The sequence below is a fragment of the Passer domesticus genome, chromosome 29 (assembly GCF_036417665.1).
Source record: "Passer domesticus isolate bPasDom1 chromosome 29, bPasDom1.hap1, whole genome shotgun sequence".
Taxonomy (NCBI): Eukaryota; Metazoa; Chordata; class Aves; order Passeriformes; family Passeridae; genus Passer; species Passer domesticus.
In genome coordinates, this window is record NC_087502.1 from 4,722,653 (window position 1) to 4,740,698 (window position 18,046).

The following is an 18,046-nucleotide window of genomic DNA, read 5'->3' on the forward strand; positions in this document are numbered from 1 at the left end:
TCTGGAGATGTTGGGGAGCACAGGGCCGAGGATGGAGCCCTGCAGAACCCCACTAGTGACAGGTGCCAGCCTGATGCCACCTCAGTCACTGTCACCCTTTGTGCTCAAGCCTGGTGCCCATTGTCACCCATCACATGGCAGGTTTATCCAGCTGGGGCTGGGCAGTTTGTCCTGAAGGATCCTGGCAGAGACAGTCTGCAAATCTTTGCTGGAATCCCAGTCTTTTGGGAATTTTTACTGGCTTTCCTTGATGAACCAGATGGGTCACCTTGTCTTAAAAGGAAATTGACAAGCTATTATTTAAACACAAAACTAACTTTATTTACAAATAAACTATGTACAGATATAGTTGGTTTGCCAACCATAATCCTTAGAACAAAGTGATATCCAGGTTCAATGATGCCTGTGTTGACGAGGTGCTGACCAAGCCTGGATCCAACCACACCCAGAGCCTTCTCTGAGAAGAACCTCAGGAAGTCAGGAGTCCTTTCTGCACCTTGTGAATCAGCGGGAGGGTGTTCCTGCTCAGTCTGGCCTGAATGTGCCACTCTGGACACAAGAGGCCCCCAGCTCAGCGGTGCCAGCACCACAGAGAGCATCGGGACCCTGCTGGTGATTGCTGCTCCCTCAGCCTGCTCAGGATCAAGCTGGTCTGAGCTGCCAGGCAACAGATGAATTCACAGCCATCTTTCTCCAAGGCCTGAAGCTCTGTGACCAAAACAGAGCCGAGCTGAGTTCCTGTGTTTGCAGAGACCCCCCAGTCTCCCAGCCCTCGCTCCCCACTCACCTCTGACAATCAGAGCAGGCACCTCCGTGCTTTGGTCCTTGACATGCCGCATGATGGTCCCTGGGCACAGAGCTCTGTCAGCCCCTGCTGTTCCCCAGCATGCTCCCAGCAGCCAGGGCCCACCAGTAGCCTGGATGTGGCACTGGGCAAGGGCTGGGGGAGACAGGAGCTGCCCAAAGTGGGAGCCTGGGCTGGGGCTTACCAATGAACCTGACAGTCAAGTCTCGCACGCATTCCTGAGGGTCCTTCAGGTACTTCAGGCTCTGAAGAAGGTACTGCTCAGCCCTGCTGCTGTCCTTTTTCATCTGGAGAGACCATAAAGGTGTAAGCATTGGCACATACCCTCCAGGTGGCTGGAGCAGCCCCTCCTGCCAGCACCTCCATCACCAAGAGCCCTGTTCCCTCCCACTGGGTGCAGGAAGGGGAGATGGGCCTGGAGATGAGCCGGGAGAACAGCCCTGTTCTTGAGCCAGGAACAAGGATGCAGCTCCAGGCTGTGGGGTCTCTTGCTTAGGCCCAGCTGCAGAGCCCATGGCCTGGCACAGTCCCTGGGGTGCATCCTCACCAAGCACTCAGCCATCTTCCAGGTCTGCTGTGTCTTCACCACATGCTTCATCTCCTTCCACTTGAGGAGCTCTGCGATGGCAAGGAGAGCATTCCTGGAGGCCTGTGGAACAGCAGAAGCTGGGACATGGCTCCAGGGCCTGGGAAAGGTGCCTCTGCCTTGAGGGAGCTGGGACACGCCCCTGCCAAAGCATCTGGGAATGGCCCCTAGGTAGAGGGATAGAGGCTCAAATCCCTGCTCTCCAACACCTTTGGGGACCACACAGCACACATCCCACACCTTGGTGGTGCTGGGCTGGGGCTGAGCCCTGCTGCAGTAGGCAGGGCAGGGGTTGGGAATGGCCGTGCCAGCTTGTCCAGCCCTGCTGCACTGATTCTGCAGGGACCCTTCCCAGGGTCTGTGCTGGGGGGTGCTGCCCAGTGCCCCGGAGCCCCAGGGAGTGTCAGCCACCCCTCTCTGTGTCACTGCTCAGCCTTGACATCAGTACCTGGCCCACTTTGGGGGCCTCGTCGTTCATGTGAAGGATGAGCGGGGCCAAGACAGTGTGCACAAAGTTCTTCATCCACTTCTTCTCCTTCCCCACCACTGTCCTCACCAGGTCTCTGAAGGAGCTGATGCAGCTCTCCCGCACCCAGCTTTCCTCCTGGAAGGAACAAGGAGAGGTGAGCTTGGGAAACAGCAGCTGCCACCCATAATGAGGGGTGTAGCAAGAGCCTGAAGGAGAGATGTGGGACTTCAGGAGGCTCTTCAAAATGCAGTTTATTGTATCCAAGATGTTACAGCAGTGCAGGGTCCTGGGCGACAGAGCCTGTGCCTACAGCTGTCAGCTCCAGCTGTAGGCAAGCCTGAAGACCCTTTAATTTTGGTTCCAATGCATTATATACTTTTCTTTGCTGAGCATCTTAATACAGAAGAACCAATCTATAGCTTAACTTTTACCCATAGCTTAGCATAACTACTATAATTACCATATTCGTGTTACTATTCTCCAATCGCTGAAAGTTAATATGTTACAGTTTAAGATAGAAGTTGTTTTCCAGTTTTCTTGCAGTGGAAAATTCTGAGACCTTTTTTCTACTTGCAACGTTGGCAATCTTGTTTGCCTGTGCTATCTTTCTGCTTGGTAAAAATATATTCTTGTTTGAGGTGGGTTTATCCTTTGCTCTAAGTGATAAAAACCCCCTTCTAACTAACATACCCTTTGCTTTCTTAATTATCCAGTAAGAGTGGCTGGGCAATTCTTTTCTTCTGTATCAAAACTTGCTTCCATCCCTATTTCATTCTCAAGTTCTACATTCAGAAATCTTTCTGCCAAGCATCCATATCTGTGAGACTTTCTTGTCAAACTTTCATCCTTCCCAGCAGGGTGTGACAGCAGCTGAGGTGAGGGGCGATGCTCGGGGGCCAGATTGCAGAGTGGGGAGAAGCAGAATCCATGCCGGGAGAGCCCAGGGGAGCGGAGCCTGCCCCGAGTGCTGCTGTCACAGCCCAGTGCCCCTCTCAGGGCTCGGGCTCACATTGGCTTCACCTCATCAAAGTGGTACCAGAGTACCCTCGCCACATGCGCAGCAATTAAACTGGCCTCGGTCCTCTTCAAGCACTTCATCATGTTCTGGAGGACCATCAGGGCCATCATCACCAGAGACATGCAGTTCTGCCGCAACAGGTTCATCAGGTCTGGCAGCAGCACCTTCATTTTTCTCGCCTGCAGGAAAGACAGTTTCCATTTGGTGAGCAGGCCCTGCCAGTCAGGGAGGCTGTTTGGAGCCGTGAGCCCTTGTCCTGACTCCCAGCCCAGGGTTGAAAGGCTGGCTTCCCCGTGTGTGCCCCGGACAGCACCCTGCTCACCCTGTCCTCTCTGTTGGACAGTGTGATGAGGGCCCTGAGCAGCAGGGAGGTTATCTCTCTGTCTGTGCTGTTGGCTGAATACAGCAGAAACCTGCAGGTTTTGTACAATGGAGCAAATTCCTCCTCTTGCACATCTTCGGAGGCCAGCAGCTGAAAGAAACCCTGCAGTGAGCAACTTTGCCCCTGGCAAAGCCAGCAGGGCTCCTCTGGCACAGCTTCTGCTTCCCCCCACAGCCGAGGACAAGGGCACCAGAGCTTTTGCTGCTCACTCACAGCCAAGTAAGAGAGGCAGTCGTTTTCAGGAAAGGTGCGGAAAATGCCATTCTTCAGGTCCTGGAGTTGGACACGAAGCTCCTTCAAGACCTTCTCTACCGTCTGGGGCACCGAGAACATCACCTCCCACAAACTGAGGGCATTCCTGCAAGGCAGAGCAGTGTCAGCAGGGCCTGGGCCAGCGCTGCAGGATGTGGGCTGCCTGGGGATCCTGCCCAGGCAGGCAGGAGATGCCTGAGGAGCAGCGTGCTGCCTCTGGGCTAGCTCTGGCAGGCCCAGCCAGCTTTGGCTGTTGCAGGCCTGAATGACCCCCATCAGGGCTGGAAAGCGTGGAGGGATGGGGGGCCTGGCTCCTTGGTGGGGTCCTGCAGTGTTCTTGGGTTTGCCAGCCAGAGGGTCTCAGGGTCCCTCTCCCCACAGGGGCTTTTGGCACCAGTACCTATCTCCTCGTGGGGCGATCTGCAGCAGTGTTGTGACCACCTGCCCAGGACTCCTCTCAGCCACCAAGAGAAGCAGGCAGTGGAGGGTGTGCTGGACTTGGATGTCCATGACCAACCCAGTGTGGTAGATGTGGCTCACGATTTTTGGCACCTGGAGGGACACAGGTGAGGATGGTGCTGCCGCTGGAGCCGAGCTGCCCTTCCCATCCCTCTCTGCTGCCTCAGGGCAGCTCCAGGTGCCCAAAACATCTGGATTTGGGAGGGATGGAGGGAGGCAGGAAGCCAATATGGCAGGGAAATCCAGACACAGGCCACTTACATCCATCAGCCACCAGTCAGGGTCTCTCCCAATCACCTCCAGCATGCTGAGAGCCACCTGATGATTGCAGGGAGATGAGTAGCGGAACATCGTAATGGTTGAGAGGATGATGTGTGTCCTCTCAGAAGGTCCCAGGTATTTTCCAACAGCCTGTGGCAGGAGGGAAAGGAACCCTGCTGATTCTGGGCCCCATTGCTTACACAAATGCTGTGGACAAGAGTCCCAGCAAGGGGAGCTCTCGGTACCTCGATGAAGTCCTTGGCATTGGGAGAATGAAGTGAGGAGCTGATCCCATCTTCCCAGTGGGCTTGGAGCTGTGCATTGTCCTCTGGCAGTGTCACACCTGAGGAGTGGGGAAACTTGGACACATCAGTGAGACACAGCTGCTGTGCCAGCAAGCCAACCACATCCTTGCTGGACTTCTGGATGCTAAGAATTTTAGACTTTCTGTGCTAACAGAGTCTGACACCCAGGAGAGCACTACATCTAACCTGAGGCGTGAAAAAGACTTCCAAAATTAATTGATAGCACTAGGATTACAGGTGTATAGTTAATTAGAAATGTGTAATATCACAGACTAGAAAACTTCAGAGTTTAAGGCTTTAGAATACAGAAATATATATAGGGCAAGATAGAAGTTTTAGGGCAGAGGCAGGTTGTTCTTCTTGACCTTCTTCCTTCTCCTTCATAAGTTTGAGTAGTATTTTGTAAGTGGACAGAAAAGTCCGCATTGCGGAATTCAAGTGATTAGTTATTAGCTTGAAAGAGAAAATAATTTAGGTGTCATTTCTTAATTAGATATTTTAGCCTTAAAAGACCTTGTAACAAGAGATCGCCATTGTTTGTCTTGTTAATGAAAGACTACAGAAGTCACTGCCTGTGAGACTGGAACATTGACAAGTTAAACACAAGTCTTAAATGAGTCTAAACATGAACTATCGTCTCAAGTACCTTCAGTCTTGATCTCAACAGAAGAAAAAAAAAGCTGAAAACCAGCATATCCTGACAGAGTTTGGGAACTGGGAATTGCTGGGGAGGAGTTGGCTGCAGCAGGAGGTGGTGCACGGGTGTAAAGGGCAGCCTTCCTCCAGTGTCTCCGGCCAGTGCTGCTGGCCCAGGAGGCTGCGAGCCCCTGGAGCTCTGCATGCAGCCCCCAGCTGCACTGTGGTTGCAGTACTGGTCAGGGGGAAGGGCCCGTGGGGCTGGCGTGTGGCAGGGAAGGACACAAGCTCTCCAGGGCACCTGGGGAATGGGCGGAATGGGGCTGAGTCCTGTGTGGACGAGCAGCTCAGCTGCACAGGACCATCAAGAACTTGGGACAGAGAATGTGGGGAAGGAATAGAGATGATAGCAGTGCTGGGGACATGGTGGCACCTGCACCAGGCACAAGGGTCCATCAAAATGCCAGGGAAGACCAGCAGATAGATCAGGGGGTGTCACTGTGCAGGGGGATGCAGCCCAGCACAGCTTCTCTTACGTTGCTGATGACAGATGAAATTGAGGAGGGCGTAGAGAGCATCCAGAGCCACATGGTTGGTCTTTTCTTCCTCAAATGCCATGAGGATGAGATGTCCAAACACCTTGCCAAGGACTGGGATCTGCATCTGTGCACAGGCATCATCTCTTTCCTCATTTTGACCAGCCTGGGGGAGGCAGGCAGAAGAGCAGAATGGCTGAAGAAGAAGAATGGCTGAAGAAGAGCAGCTGAGGCCAAAAGCCTGACCCACACAGTGTATCCCAGGCTGGAGGTGGCTCAGAGCTTGGTAGGGCCCTGCATTCCCCATCTCAGAGAATCACTGGACAGTAGCCCCAGCAGGGAGAGCTCCCTCCATGCTCCTTGGGCAGTCCCATCCGACAGAAGGCTGGGGCAGAGCCGGCCCCTGGCTGGGAAGCCCAGGGAAAATGGAGGGACCAAGACCTTTCAGCTCAGAGCCTGAGCCCAGGCTGGCCTTGAAGGCACCTCGGAGCTGCAGCTCTACTGGCCATGGGGACAGGGAGATGGCTGAAGGTGCCTGCTCCTCACCTCCAGAGTGGAACAGCTGGCCAGCCAATGGCTCAGGCTGCAAATCCTCTGCAAGGCCCTCTCCCGCACAACGGCTCTCTCAGAGCTGGTGAAGGTGAGCAGCACCTGGGCACAGAGAGGCTTAGGTGAGCCCTGGGAGCAGACACCAGCTCCTGTGGGATCAGCGTGGCTCTCTCCTCCTGGGCTGGACTCCTACCATCCTTCAAGGCTTCCTTTCACCTCGAGCTCAGCCTCGGGCCAACCTCGTGGCCAGGCAGGTGCCACTCTCTGCAGGCCCTGTACTCCAGCTGAGCCCCAGGGCAGGGCAGCACCCTCCCTGCAGTGTGCTCTGCCTGCTCACAGCTGGGCTGAGGACCACCCAGCCAGGAGTGGGCAACCCCCCCAGGGTAAGGAACAGTGCCCAGACCCCCACTCTCTGCACAGGCCAGACCTCCAAGATGTCCTGTGGCACCTCGCAAGATTTGAGCACCACAGCCTTCAGCAGGATGTCCATGGCCTCCACGGTCTGCAGGGAAGACAGAGAGTGATGGCAGGGATTCTGCTGTCCCTCCCACCCTGGAGACTGATCAGAATTCCCAGGGCAGGATGCCCTCACTGCCTGGGAGATCCAGGGACAGGCAGTGTCCTGCAGGCACTAGCCTGTGATGCTGGACATGGCCGAGCCCTGGGAAGGGGATGGAAGGATGAGGGTGGGAAAGCAAAGCAAGAGCCTGCCATGCCTTGGATCTCTGATCATGAGGCAGCATGGGGTGGCCAAGAGCAGCCCAGAGGGCCTGGGGTTCCTGCAGCTCACCCAGCACTTACCTGAGTGTAGAGGGAAGCCTCCAGGCCCGTCATCTCCTCTTCTGGAGGAAGAAGAAGAACACTCCAAAAGCAGGAGCTGATCAGCTGTGTGTTGTCCAGCAGCTCGGGCAGCACAGAGCTGCAGAGAGAGAGGTTCCAGTTGGATACTGGTGATGGCAGCAGCATCTCAGGGTCTTGTGCAGGTGGACACAGAGCATCCCTCAGAGGCACAAGCAGGTACCTCAGTTGGGTGATGGCCAGCATGGCAAGCAGCTGCAGCTCTGTGCGCATCTGCTTCTGGGGCTCCTCGCTCAGCAGCGCCTGTGGAGCACAGCTGGGCTGGGACCTGGCAGCTGCCAGCACCCAGTGCCACCAGCTCCTCACCCTGCACAAGCACTGCCCTCACAGGGTGCTGGGGCTCCCCAGCTGTGCCCTCACCTCGATCTTCTCTGCCAGCTCATGTCTGCGGCAGAAGCACTCCAGGCCTGCTAACGAGCCACGGTTCGTGGCGCTCCTGCACAGGCTGCGGATGCTCTCCAGGAACTGCAGCTTGTCATCCTGCATCTGGCAGCAAAGGACAGAGAGACCATGGGGTGTCTGAGAGGGGACACATGGCCAGCAGGACCAGAGCCCCGGGGGAGTACAGGGCACAGCCACCAGCCCATGGACTGCATTTACCGGGCAAGAGAGCCTGACAAAGGCCTGGATGAATGCCATGGCTTCCTGCTCCTCCTCACACACAGCTAACCCAGCGGCACCTGACAGAGAGAAGGAAGGGCTGCAGAGAATCTGGCAATGGCAGAGAGCAGGGGAAGATCTGCCCTCCACCCAGGCCTGTGCCTGTTCTGCTGGCACGGCCTTCCCAGGCGGATCCTGGCTGGAGGGTGCCCAGCAGAGGAGCTGCCATGCTGGAGCACAGCACGGAGGGGAAAGCCCCAGAGCCTTGGGCTGAGGAATGCACTGGCAGAGGGACAGCAAAGGTGGAGGGCCTCATGGCATCCCTGCCTGCTGCCGGCCCCGCCGCGGCTCACTGCCCTCACCCTAGAGCAGGAGTTGGGGCCCCTCTGCTCACTCCCTCCTTGGCAGAGATTGTGCTGGGGCTGGCATTCAGCCCTGAGCAGCCTCAGCCTGAGGCATCACAGCCAGCCCTGGGCTGCTGTGAGCCAGGGAAACAGGCTGGGCTCCCAGCCCTGCCCAGCCCAGCAGGGCCTCTCACTCACCCGTCTGCAGGGGCTGCACCATTGTCACCTCGTAGGGCTCCACTGGGGAGCTGCTTTCCTGGGGAGCCCCGTCCTCCTCCCAGGCCACCCTGGGCTGCCTCGGGGCTCTCCTCTCCATGCTTTGGTAGAAAAGAAAAGTCTGGTAGTGGAGAAAGGGGAAATAAGAATCGTTTGGGAAAATCCTCAGCACCACGGGGCTGCTGAAGAAGCAGGGAAACTCGAGCTTGTGTGTAGAGGCTCCTGGCCAGCTCTGTATTCCCAAACTATCCTGTTCTCTCCCTGTCCAGCTGGACACTGACCACAGGGCCAGCAGTGGGGTGTCACAAAGGGCTCCCCTGTGACACAACATCTACCCCCAGAAATGGATCCAGGTAACCATTGACATGGAACCTGCCCCCAGCAACGGGCCAGGGACCGGGCAGGGAGGCTCTGGCTGTCCCTGGGGGCATGGGCACAGCTCAGTCCTGGGCACACTAAGTGCTCCCAATGGACTTCCAGGCACCCTTTGCCCTCCTGTCCCCTCCGCACATCCCTGGTGCCCTCCAGCATGCCCCAGAGCCCTGTGTTCAGACACCCCCACGTGCTCCCAGGATGTCCCTGTGTGAAAAACAAGGTTCACTCTCCTGTAAAACATTCAAAGTTTAATAAAGGACAAGAGGAGACAAAGACAAGAAAGCAAAGATTTACAGCTGGGTGCATCTTGGCACTTAGCCAAGCGCACACCTGGTGTTTTGGAAACACCCTTTAGATACCATTTCTACTGCATCAGCCTATTCATAAACAATTATGCATAGTAAACTTTTCCCAAGCTAGTTTACATATTCCAAGAACTGTTTAGAATGGCTCCTCCTTAGGTCTGCCTTTTTAGAGCATGTGGATTCCTTGGCTGTGGTTTTAGTCCTTTTTTATCATCACCTTCAGTTCTGGGCCTTGGTGCATACTTTCTACTGATGGCAAGTGTTGATAGTTGGCATATCTGTACAGGTGTCCTCATCTTGTGTTCATTGGGTTTTATCCCATTCAAGCAGGCATTTTAACACAAGCATACTTATATCAGCTATTTCTAAGTTTCAGTAAACAACAGAAATAAAACTATATCTTTATAGTCAAGTTATTTTAACACCACACATACAGAATCCATTTTAATATTTGTGAAAAGCCAATATTATAATACATATGGTCTTAGGTTGGAAATGGGTGTGTGTATTCTATTGCTATCTGTGGAGCAGTTATCTTCTGTTCATTGGGGAGTTTTCTTGATCTCTTCCACAACCAATCCTCCAGAAGATATCTTCTGTTAATGGGCCACTGAGTGTCACTAATATAATTACATCATCCCACTGGGAGATGCTCTGCCCAGAGGGAGGAGCCAAGCATTCCCACCTGGATAGCATCTGAGATTTGCAACACCACAGACAGCCTTTTCCCACTGGATTCCCAGAGGAGCAGCTCTCTTCTCCACTGGATTCCCAGAGGAAGCCCAGGCCCATCTACACTGCCACTGGACCTTCAGAGGAAAACTCCACCCTTCTACAGGATCACTGCTCCAGCAGAATCACATCTATCACTGCAGGAGGGCTGCAGCCACCATTTAATGGGACTGCTGCCAACACCCTGACCAACGGGGTGTCAGGTCGTATTCTGACTCTGTCAGTGTTGTTTTGTATTACTGCATTGTTATGGTTTTTTAAATTTTATTTTCTTCCCTAATAAAGAACTGTTATTCCCATAACAGTATTTATTAGGGAAGAGCTCCCTATCTTTGGGAACTCCCATATCTTTATTAGGGAAGAATTCCCTATCTTAGGGAAGAGCTCCCATATCTTTGCCTGAGAACCCCTTAATTTCAAAATTAAAACAATTTGGAGGGAGGGGGTTTACATTTTCCATTTCAGAGGAAGCTTCTGCATTCCTTAACAGACACCTGTCTTTTCAAACCAAGGCAGATTTCTATAACAAACCCCCCTCTTATTCTTTATAAATTATTTGGCTTGAGTAATATTTCTTGTCTACTTGTATGTTTTGGACTATGCTGGTAATTAGCCAAATAAAATGGGATTAAACAAGGAAGAAATATCAAACCATCTGTAGCACATAAAAGGAAGAAGCCTAATTTCTTCCACCATTCTATCCCCAATGCATTGCCCCACTAGCTAGATTTTCACATTGGTTCCCAATTTTGGACCAGTACCTGGGTTATTTTTTCTGATATCTTTTGCTATTTCCAGGATGACATCTCTGTTCTCATCTATATTCAACAATCTGATATATTATAAACTTTCCACAAGCACCCACTTCTTTAGCCAATAATCTAAAGCCAATCTATTTTGATACACTATGGTTTTTGTTTGGCTTTGTTGACTTGGTATTAATTCTGATGCCTGAGCACTTCTGTTTGTTAATATCTTGAAAACAGCTTGGAGTCTTATCATAGAATTCAGCACATAAATTTGGGTTAATAATGAGTTAGATTGCTGTGCTGGTTTTACCTTTTTGTTTACTAATTGTTTTTTTCCCGAATCTTGGACTACACCCCTAAGGGCAAATGGGAAACAAATCCATCTCTCTCCTTTTGGATATTCAATTCCCAGTCTATAAGCACTTTTTCCTAAGTTTCTTACAATCCAATATTTTTTCCTGTTTTGCCTACAGGTACTTCATTTGGATGGGTTGTAACAGTGCCTGTTGACATGGGGGTGTGCAATAAAAGAGGAACTTTGGTTTCTTTCTATGTAATGCTTTCGGTAGCATTTGTGATACAATCTTGCCATTATCCCGAAAGGGAAAAGACAAAAGATGAGTGACAGAAAAAGGAATAACAGAGGTCTGGTATGGCTTATATCCCCACCTCCCATGCCCATGGGGTTGCAGCCTGTTGGAACCCTGGATGCTGAGAATTTTAGATTTTCTGTACAGACAGACTCTGACACCCTGGAGAGCACTGCATTTGACCTGAGGCTGTGGAACAGGCTTCCAAAATTGATTGATAGCACTGGGGTCATGGGTGTGTAACTGGTTAGAGGTGTAGAATATCACAGGGTGGAAAATGTAGAGTTTGGGTTTTAGAATATCGTAATAAACATGAAGCAAGATGGAGGTTTTAGGGTGGAGACAGGTTGTTCTTCTTTACCTTATTCTTCCTTCTTCTCCATGTGTTTGGGTGGTCTTTTGTAATTAGACAGAAAGGTCCATACTTTGGGCTTTGAGGGATTAGTTATTGTGTTAAAAGGGAAAATAATTTAGGTGTCTTTCTTAATTGGATAGTTTAGCCTTAAAAGACCTTGTAACAAGAGATAGCGAGCCATTTTGTGCCTTGCTAATGAAAGACTGAAGAACTCACGGCTGTGAGGCTGTAACATTGATAAGAAATAATAAACACCTGAGTCTGAACGTGAACTATAGTCTCAAGTGCCTTCATTTCTGACCTCGACAGAGGTAGAAAAAGGAAGCTGAAAACCGGCAGCAAGTCATTGCAGGTGTATTTGATCTTCTCGGTGGCAAGTACAGCGGCCAACCCGGTCTTGCCCTCTTTTTCCCTTGTCACTTCCTTTTTCCTAATTTCCAGGCAAATAATTTTTGACATTTCCTTAACTGTTTCCCTCCATTCCTCAGGTATCTCCCATTCAACAGGCACTAATAATTCCCATCTACAAAGCAAAGTTATTATTTCAGCTGTTTCTGGTGTTTGGATAGCAGGACCAATTAGGTCCAGGTGTACCGTAACTTTCTATAAAAGCAATGGGTCTCTTAATAATGATATATAGAATAAAGAAATTGGTCAGCCTTCTGTGAGTCATAGAGTCAATGCTAATTGTTACCAGTTCAGGCACGCCCTGCTGCGACACTGACAAGACACCAGGCAGCCACCAAATCCGCTCTGTCACTGCCCCCCACAGCTGGACCCCCATTTTGTACTGGCTGTGCGCTGCTCAGGATCCCTCCCAGTCCTGTGTCCAAGCCATTTATGGAGATGTTGGGGAGCACAGGGCCGAGGATGGAGCCCTGCAGAACCTCACTAGTGACCGGTGCCAGCCTGATGCCACCCCAGTCACTGTCACCCTTTGTGCCCAAGCCTTGTGCCCATTGTCACCCATCACATGGCAGGTTTATCCAGCTGGGGCTGGATAAACACTTTGTCCTGAAGGATCCTGGCAGAGACAGTCTGGAAAGCCTTGCTGGAATGCAGATTCTCCACCTGCAACCCGTGGGCAGCCAGGGGTCACCATGTCCCAGGAGGAATCCGAGACGCGCTGGCTCCGACCGGGGCCGGCCTCGTCCTCCAGGGCTTTGCAACAGCTCCCAGGAAAATCTTTTCCAGGATTTTTCCCGGAAGTGAGACTGAAAGGCTTGTACTGGTCCCGTGCAGCTCCTGTATTGGTCTCCTATTGGCCTGTGCTGGTCTTTAATGTTCCCTTACTGGTCCCGGTCTGTTCCATACCGGTGTGTACTGGTCCCATCCTGGTTCCATATGGGTCCTCACTGCTCTCATCCTGATTCCACACTGGTCCTGCAATGGCCCACTCCTGGTCCAGTACTGGTCCCACACTGGCCTGTACTGGTCACATTCTGCTCCTGCAGTCACCCACAGTGCTCTCATACTGGCCCAGTGCTTGCCTGTAGTGGCCTATACAGCTCCTTACTGGTTCCCATACTGGTCCAGTACAATCCAGCACTGGCTCATGCAGGGCTCTGCTGGCCCCATGCTGCTGCCATACTGCTCCACAGTGTTTGTACAGTGCTCACGCTAGCCCTCACACTGGGCTGTACTGGCCTGCACTGGTCCCACACTGGTTTGTGCTGTTCTCTACTGGCTCCTACTGGTTTGTACTGGCCTGTGTTTGTCTGCACTGGCCCATAATGTTCCAGCAGCAGTCCCATAAAGGTCCTGCACTTGCTTGGCTTGGTCTCTACTGGTCCCACACTGCCCTGTACTGGTCCTACATCAGTCCAATACTGGTCAAGTACTGGTGCCATTCTGGTGTCATACTGGTCCCATGCTAGCCCTACTGGCTGCATACTGGTCCTGTATTGGTCTAGTACCAATCCCTTCCTGTTTCCATACTGGTTCTTACTGGTCCCATACTGGTTCAATACCAGCCCTTTTAATCGTTTTGGAAGCAACTGAGCCATTTGGAGTGGGAGTGGAATAATTTTGGAGCTGCTCCATTTTTAGGAGGTATTGAAAAATTTTGAGTAATTGTGTAAGTTTGAGTGATTATTCAGAGCTTGAGGCAGGTTCTCTACAGGAAAAGAGTTTCGTCTTTGGGACCTTTTCCTCTTTTTTCCCAGTTATGTTTTAATCCCAGAACTGACAGCTGAACAGAAGGAATTTGAAGTCAGCACCTGGAAATTCACTCTGGAAGAGATAATTCCCATTGCTGCGCAGTACAGTGAGACCAGAGAGGTAAATCCAACGCGATCAATGCATCTTTCCCTTCACCTGTGTAAAATTTGAGGTGGTTTTTGGGATTTTCCCAGTTTCAGTATCTCATGCTGCTCATTCAAAGGGCCTGGCAATTCAGGCTGACGAATTCCCACATCCTAGAGAGCTGCAATGTTCCTGTTTAATCCCAAAAATCACCCAAAAGAAAGGCTCCAGGGGAGATTTAGGTGTAAAATTGTGGATTATTTCAGAAAGCACCAACTGCACCTAGAGCAATCCCAAAGGTACCTGCGGGCAGGTGGGCACACACAGGTGTGATAGAACTGGGCGGGATCAGGCCAGGAATCAGATCCTGATTTTGTGATTTACAGCAGGATTTCTCCCCTGATCCCAATTCCCAGTGTTGTGGTGGTGCCAGGTGTGCTGGTGGTGGGTCTGGGACCCTCAAACTGGGATCTGGGACCCCTAAACTGGGCTTTGGGTCCCTCAGATTAAGGGTTCAAGTTCTGGCCTCCCAAACTGGGGTCAGAGACCCTCCAGCTTTAATCTGGATTCTTTAAACTGGGTGTGGGACTCTCAAACTGAGAACTGGTATCCCCAAATGGGGGTCTGCAGCCCTCCAGCAGGATCTGGGATACTTGCACTGGGGTCTCAGCTCTCCAAAATGGGTCTGGACTCCCCCACCTGGAGGTTGGGCCCCTCAAAGAGGGGTTTGGGATTCTCCAGCTGGGTGTGGGACCCTCAAACTGAGATCTGGGACCCCTCAACTGGGTCTGAGCCCTTTAAACTCTTGTCCCAACTATGGGCTCATTCCCCAGGTGCAAATTCCCACAGCAAGTCAAAGGATTTTTATTTTTCATCCCAGTTACTCAGAGAGGAGATGGGAGTTCCTTGCAAAAGGCCCATCCCAGACGGAGCAGCAGAACTGACACTGGTTTGGAGTAGGGGCTCAACAGGTCAGTGGTCACAAACCCCCCCTTTTGTTGGTTCTAAAGTGGCTGGTTTTGCATCGAGTGCAAAACCTGAGGGTTCTGAGGGTGGCACCCTGAAAGAACTGGAGGGACGTGGGGGAGTGAGGTAGGGGTTTATTTGGGGGTACAAAGAGAAAAGGGGGAAGGGGACACCTCAGGATGGAATTTTGGGTCCACCTTAGAGGGGGGAGGTGAGTGGGAGGACCCCAGGATGGAGATTTGGGATCCCCAGGGTGGGCTTTGTGGGGTCTCAGGGGAGATTTGGGGGTCCCAGGGTAGGTTTTGGAGGGGCCCACGGTGGATTTTTGGGGTCCCAGAATTGATTTAGGGGTTCCAAGATAGATTTTGGGGTCCAAAATAGATTTTGTGGGTCCCAAGATGAATTCTGGAGTCCCAGAATGTGGGGAGGTCTCAGGCATTGGGGCTCCTGGCAGATGGGGAGACACAGTGCCAGATTTTACAGTCTCCTCAGCAGAGGGGCCTTTGGGGTGTGAGGATTCCCAGGGTGGATTTTGGAGTTTCACAGTGAGTTTTGCTCTTCCTGGGATTGACTTGGGCATCTCAGGTTGGGTTTTGGGGTTCTGGAGTAGGTTTCTGTAGGTCCCAGGTTGGATTTTGGGGGTTCTAGGGTGGGTTTTCAGGGTCCTGGGATGGATTTTAGGGTTCCAGCCCCCACAGTGCAAAGTCCAGGGCGGGGGCACTGTGGGTCAGACACCCCATGGACACCACGTCGATGTGGGGCACCAAGAACTGGGGGAGGGTCTCCAAAACAATGCCCCCACTGGCCTCCACCATCACCCTGGGGTGTGCAGCCTTGACCTGCACCGCCGCCGCATGCAGCTCCTGGGGGGGACACCCTGTGAGCAGGGAGCACGCCCTCCCCAAAATTTGGGCGCACAGGGGACATCAGGATGTACAATGCATCTGGGTTGTGCAGAATTCTCCCCAAAATGGGGGTCTCACTACCCAAATCTGTCCAGTTTGGGTCCCCCCCACAAGAAACCACCAATTCAGGGATTACTCCACCCACAGAGCTCCAAAATTGGAGTGTTCAACCCCAAATCCTCCACATCAAGGGCTATCCCCCTTAACCAGAAACCCAATAAAAATTGGGGTTTCCCACCCAACATCTGCTCACTTGGGGGCCCCACCCACTAGTGACCTCCAGAGCAACCCTAAATTTGGGCTTTCCAACCCACTGACCCCCCAAACTGTGGTTCCTCCACATAGAACCCCCCAAAATTGTGGCCTCCTACCCAACCCCTCCAATCCAGGCATTTGCCCACCCATTGAGCCCCAATTTGTGGTCCCCCCACCTAAACTCCTCAAGTCAAGGGTGCCTCTACCCAGAAATCCCCCAAATTGGGACTACCCAACTCTCTGACCCCCCAAAATTGGGATTGCCCCTCATATCTTTGGGGCTGCCCCACATTTACAGCAGATTCCCATTTTACTCATGTAGCCTCATCCCTGGGTGTCCCCCATTTTTGCCTCTCCCCTCAATTTTAGGGGCTCAGCTAGGGAGAGCAGAATCTGGATCTGTGTGGTTACATCCCACTTTTTGAGGTCTTCAACCCATTTCACTGCTCTGCCTCCCATTTTAAAGGGTCCAGACCCCCATTTTGGGGTCCAGCTTCACACCTGCCAGTCATCCTCCCATTCTTGGGGGCCCCTGCCAGATTTTGGGAACTCACCTTGTGGGGGCAGAGGTCAAATCTATGGCATTACCACCCCAATTTTTGGGAGATCTGTGCCCCGTTTTTGGGGTTTATTCCCATTTTGAAAGTCCAACCCCCCTTTGTTGGGGTCCCACGATTATTGACCCTGCTCCAATTTTGGGGCTCACCTGTGGGACCAGGTTGTCCAGCAGGATGATGTCAGCCCCAGCCCCCACAGCAGCCAGCGCCTCCTCCACCCTCGAGCACTCGACCTCCAACCAGCGGGTGAAGCCCCCGGCCCAGCGCACCCCCAAAATCATCTGGGGAACAGGGGGGTCAGGGGGAGCCCTAGATCGACACCCAATCCCTCAGACCAATATGGGGAGGGGTAAAATGGGGGCTGCCCCCAGGCATTGACTCAAAATTAGGACCCCCCCATCACCCTTCCCACACTGATCTCTACAAATTGGGGTCCTTTCCCCAGAGCCCCCCAATTCAAGGGTGTCCCCCGATCCCAAAACTGGGGTGGCCTCACCTACAAACACCCAAATTTAGAGTTACCCAACACACCATCCCCCACAGTTCAGGGGTTACCTCCAATTTCCCTCCCAAACTGGGACCCACCCCCTGCACAATCCACGGGTCCCCCCCCATCAGTCCATGCCCAGAATACCCCAATCCAGGAGTTTGTCCCAAAATTGGTGCCCCCTTCAAGTATTGGTGCTTCCCCACCACCCTTGAAATTTGGGGTACCCCAAACCATCACTCCTCACAAAATTGAGCCCCCTCCACCAAAACCCCCTCATTTACTCCTAATCTCATGTTCCCCCAAAACTGGGGTTGTCACGCCTACCACCCAGAAAATGCCAATTCAAGGCTTCCCCCACCAATCTCCCCCCCAAACTGGGCTTCTGACCCCCAAATCTCCGGGTTTCTCCGCCTAGCACCCCACAATCCAGGGGTCCTGCCGCCACTACTCCCCAAATTCTGGAGCCCCCCCCCGGCAACCAGAACCCCCCCAATTCAAGCCCCCGCCCATTATCCCCCCAAGTTCGGCATCCCCACCTGCTCGAGCCCCCCCGCTGCCACCGCCAGCGCTCGGTGATTGTCCTTGAGCAGGATGAGGTCCCCCAAACCTCCCCGGTGGGGGTCCGCACCCCCCACCCCCAGCACGTATTTCTCCACGAGGCGGAAACCCGGCGTGGTTTTTCGGGTGCCAGCCACGACCCCCGCCCAGCCCTGAGCCCGGGCCACCCCCACGGCCCTCACGGCCATTGAGGCCACCCCGCTGCAGCGCCCCAGAATATTGAGCGCTGTTATGAGTAAAAAGTTATCCATTTTTTTTAAGGTTGCAAAGTTAAACAAGTTAAGCAAGTTGCTTTGGTTGCTGTTGAATTGAAGGTTGCCTGCATGTTGCAGCCACCTATTGTTAAGAGCTCTTCTTCAATTACCTGTTAATGGTTGGTGATTAGCCATTGTTCCCCTGATGCTTGCCAGGGAGTGACACCAGACCCTGCAGGTAGCAGGGGGGGAGTGACACCAGAGCTAGTATGCAGATGAGAATGCATATCACCAGATTTTGCAATGTTCCAGGAAAAAAACCCTAAAAACAACGAGCCAACATGGAATTAAGAGACCTAAGTGATGTCTAAGGATGAGGAACTTCATCCAGTATCTGCTAAAATCCTTTTACTTCTCACCCTAACCTCAAAAGGTCTTAACTAAAAAGAGGACCTGGAATGTTAGACCAAAAAGGGGAATTTCCGACTCTCCCAT

At 52.5% G+C, this 18,046-nt stretch overlaps 2 protein-coding genes across 3 annotated transcripts; both read right to left on the reverse strand.

Moving 5' to 3' along the window:
* Positions 1-296: 296 nt before the first annotated feature.
* On the reverse strand, positions 297-7,192 carry LOC135287355 (uncharacterized). Of its 2 annotated transcripts, XM_064400710.1 has the most exons (15): positions 7,060-7,192; positions 6,686-6,760; positions 6,256-6,360; positions 5,710-5,875; positions 4,478-4,575; positions 4,233-4,382; positions 3,913-4,064; positions 3,474-3,618; positions 3,201-3,350; positions 2,881-3,057; positions 1,840-1,995; positions 1,353-1,454; positions 990-1,092; positions 788-847; positions 297-708 (listed from the first exon to the last, which is right to left on the reverse strand). In XM_064400710.1, exons 1-15 carry the CDS (start codon positions 7,090-7,092, stop codon positions 572-574), a joined length of 1,809 nt encoding a protein of 602 aa, XP_064256780.1. In that variant the 5' UTR covers positions 7,093-7,192; the 3' UTR covers positions 297-571. The 2 variants fall into 2 exon arrangements, with proteins under 2 accessions (XP_064256780.1, XP_064256781.1); XM_064400711.1 differs by lacking the exon at positions 3,201-3,350.
* Positions 7,193-15,269: 8,077 nt separating this feature from the next.
* LOC135287310 (nicotinate-nucleotide pyrophosphorylase [carboxylating]-like) lies at positions 15,270-17,987 on the reverse strand. Its single transcript, XM_064400656.1, has 3 exons — positions 17,336-17,987; positions 16,459-16,590; positions 15,270-15,455 (listed from the first exon to the last, which is right to left on the reverse strand). The coding sequence occupies exons 1-3, from the start codon at positions 17,606-17,608 to the stop codon at positions 15,270-15,272; spliced, it is 591 nt and encodes a 196-aa protein (XP_064256726.1). The 5' UTR covers positions 17,609-17,987.
* Positions 17,988-18,046: the final 59 nt, after the last annotated feature.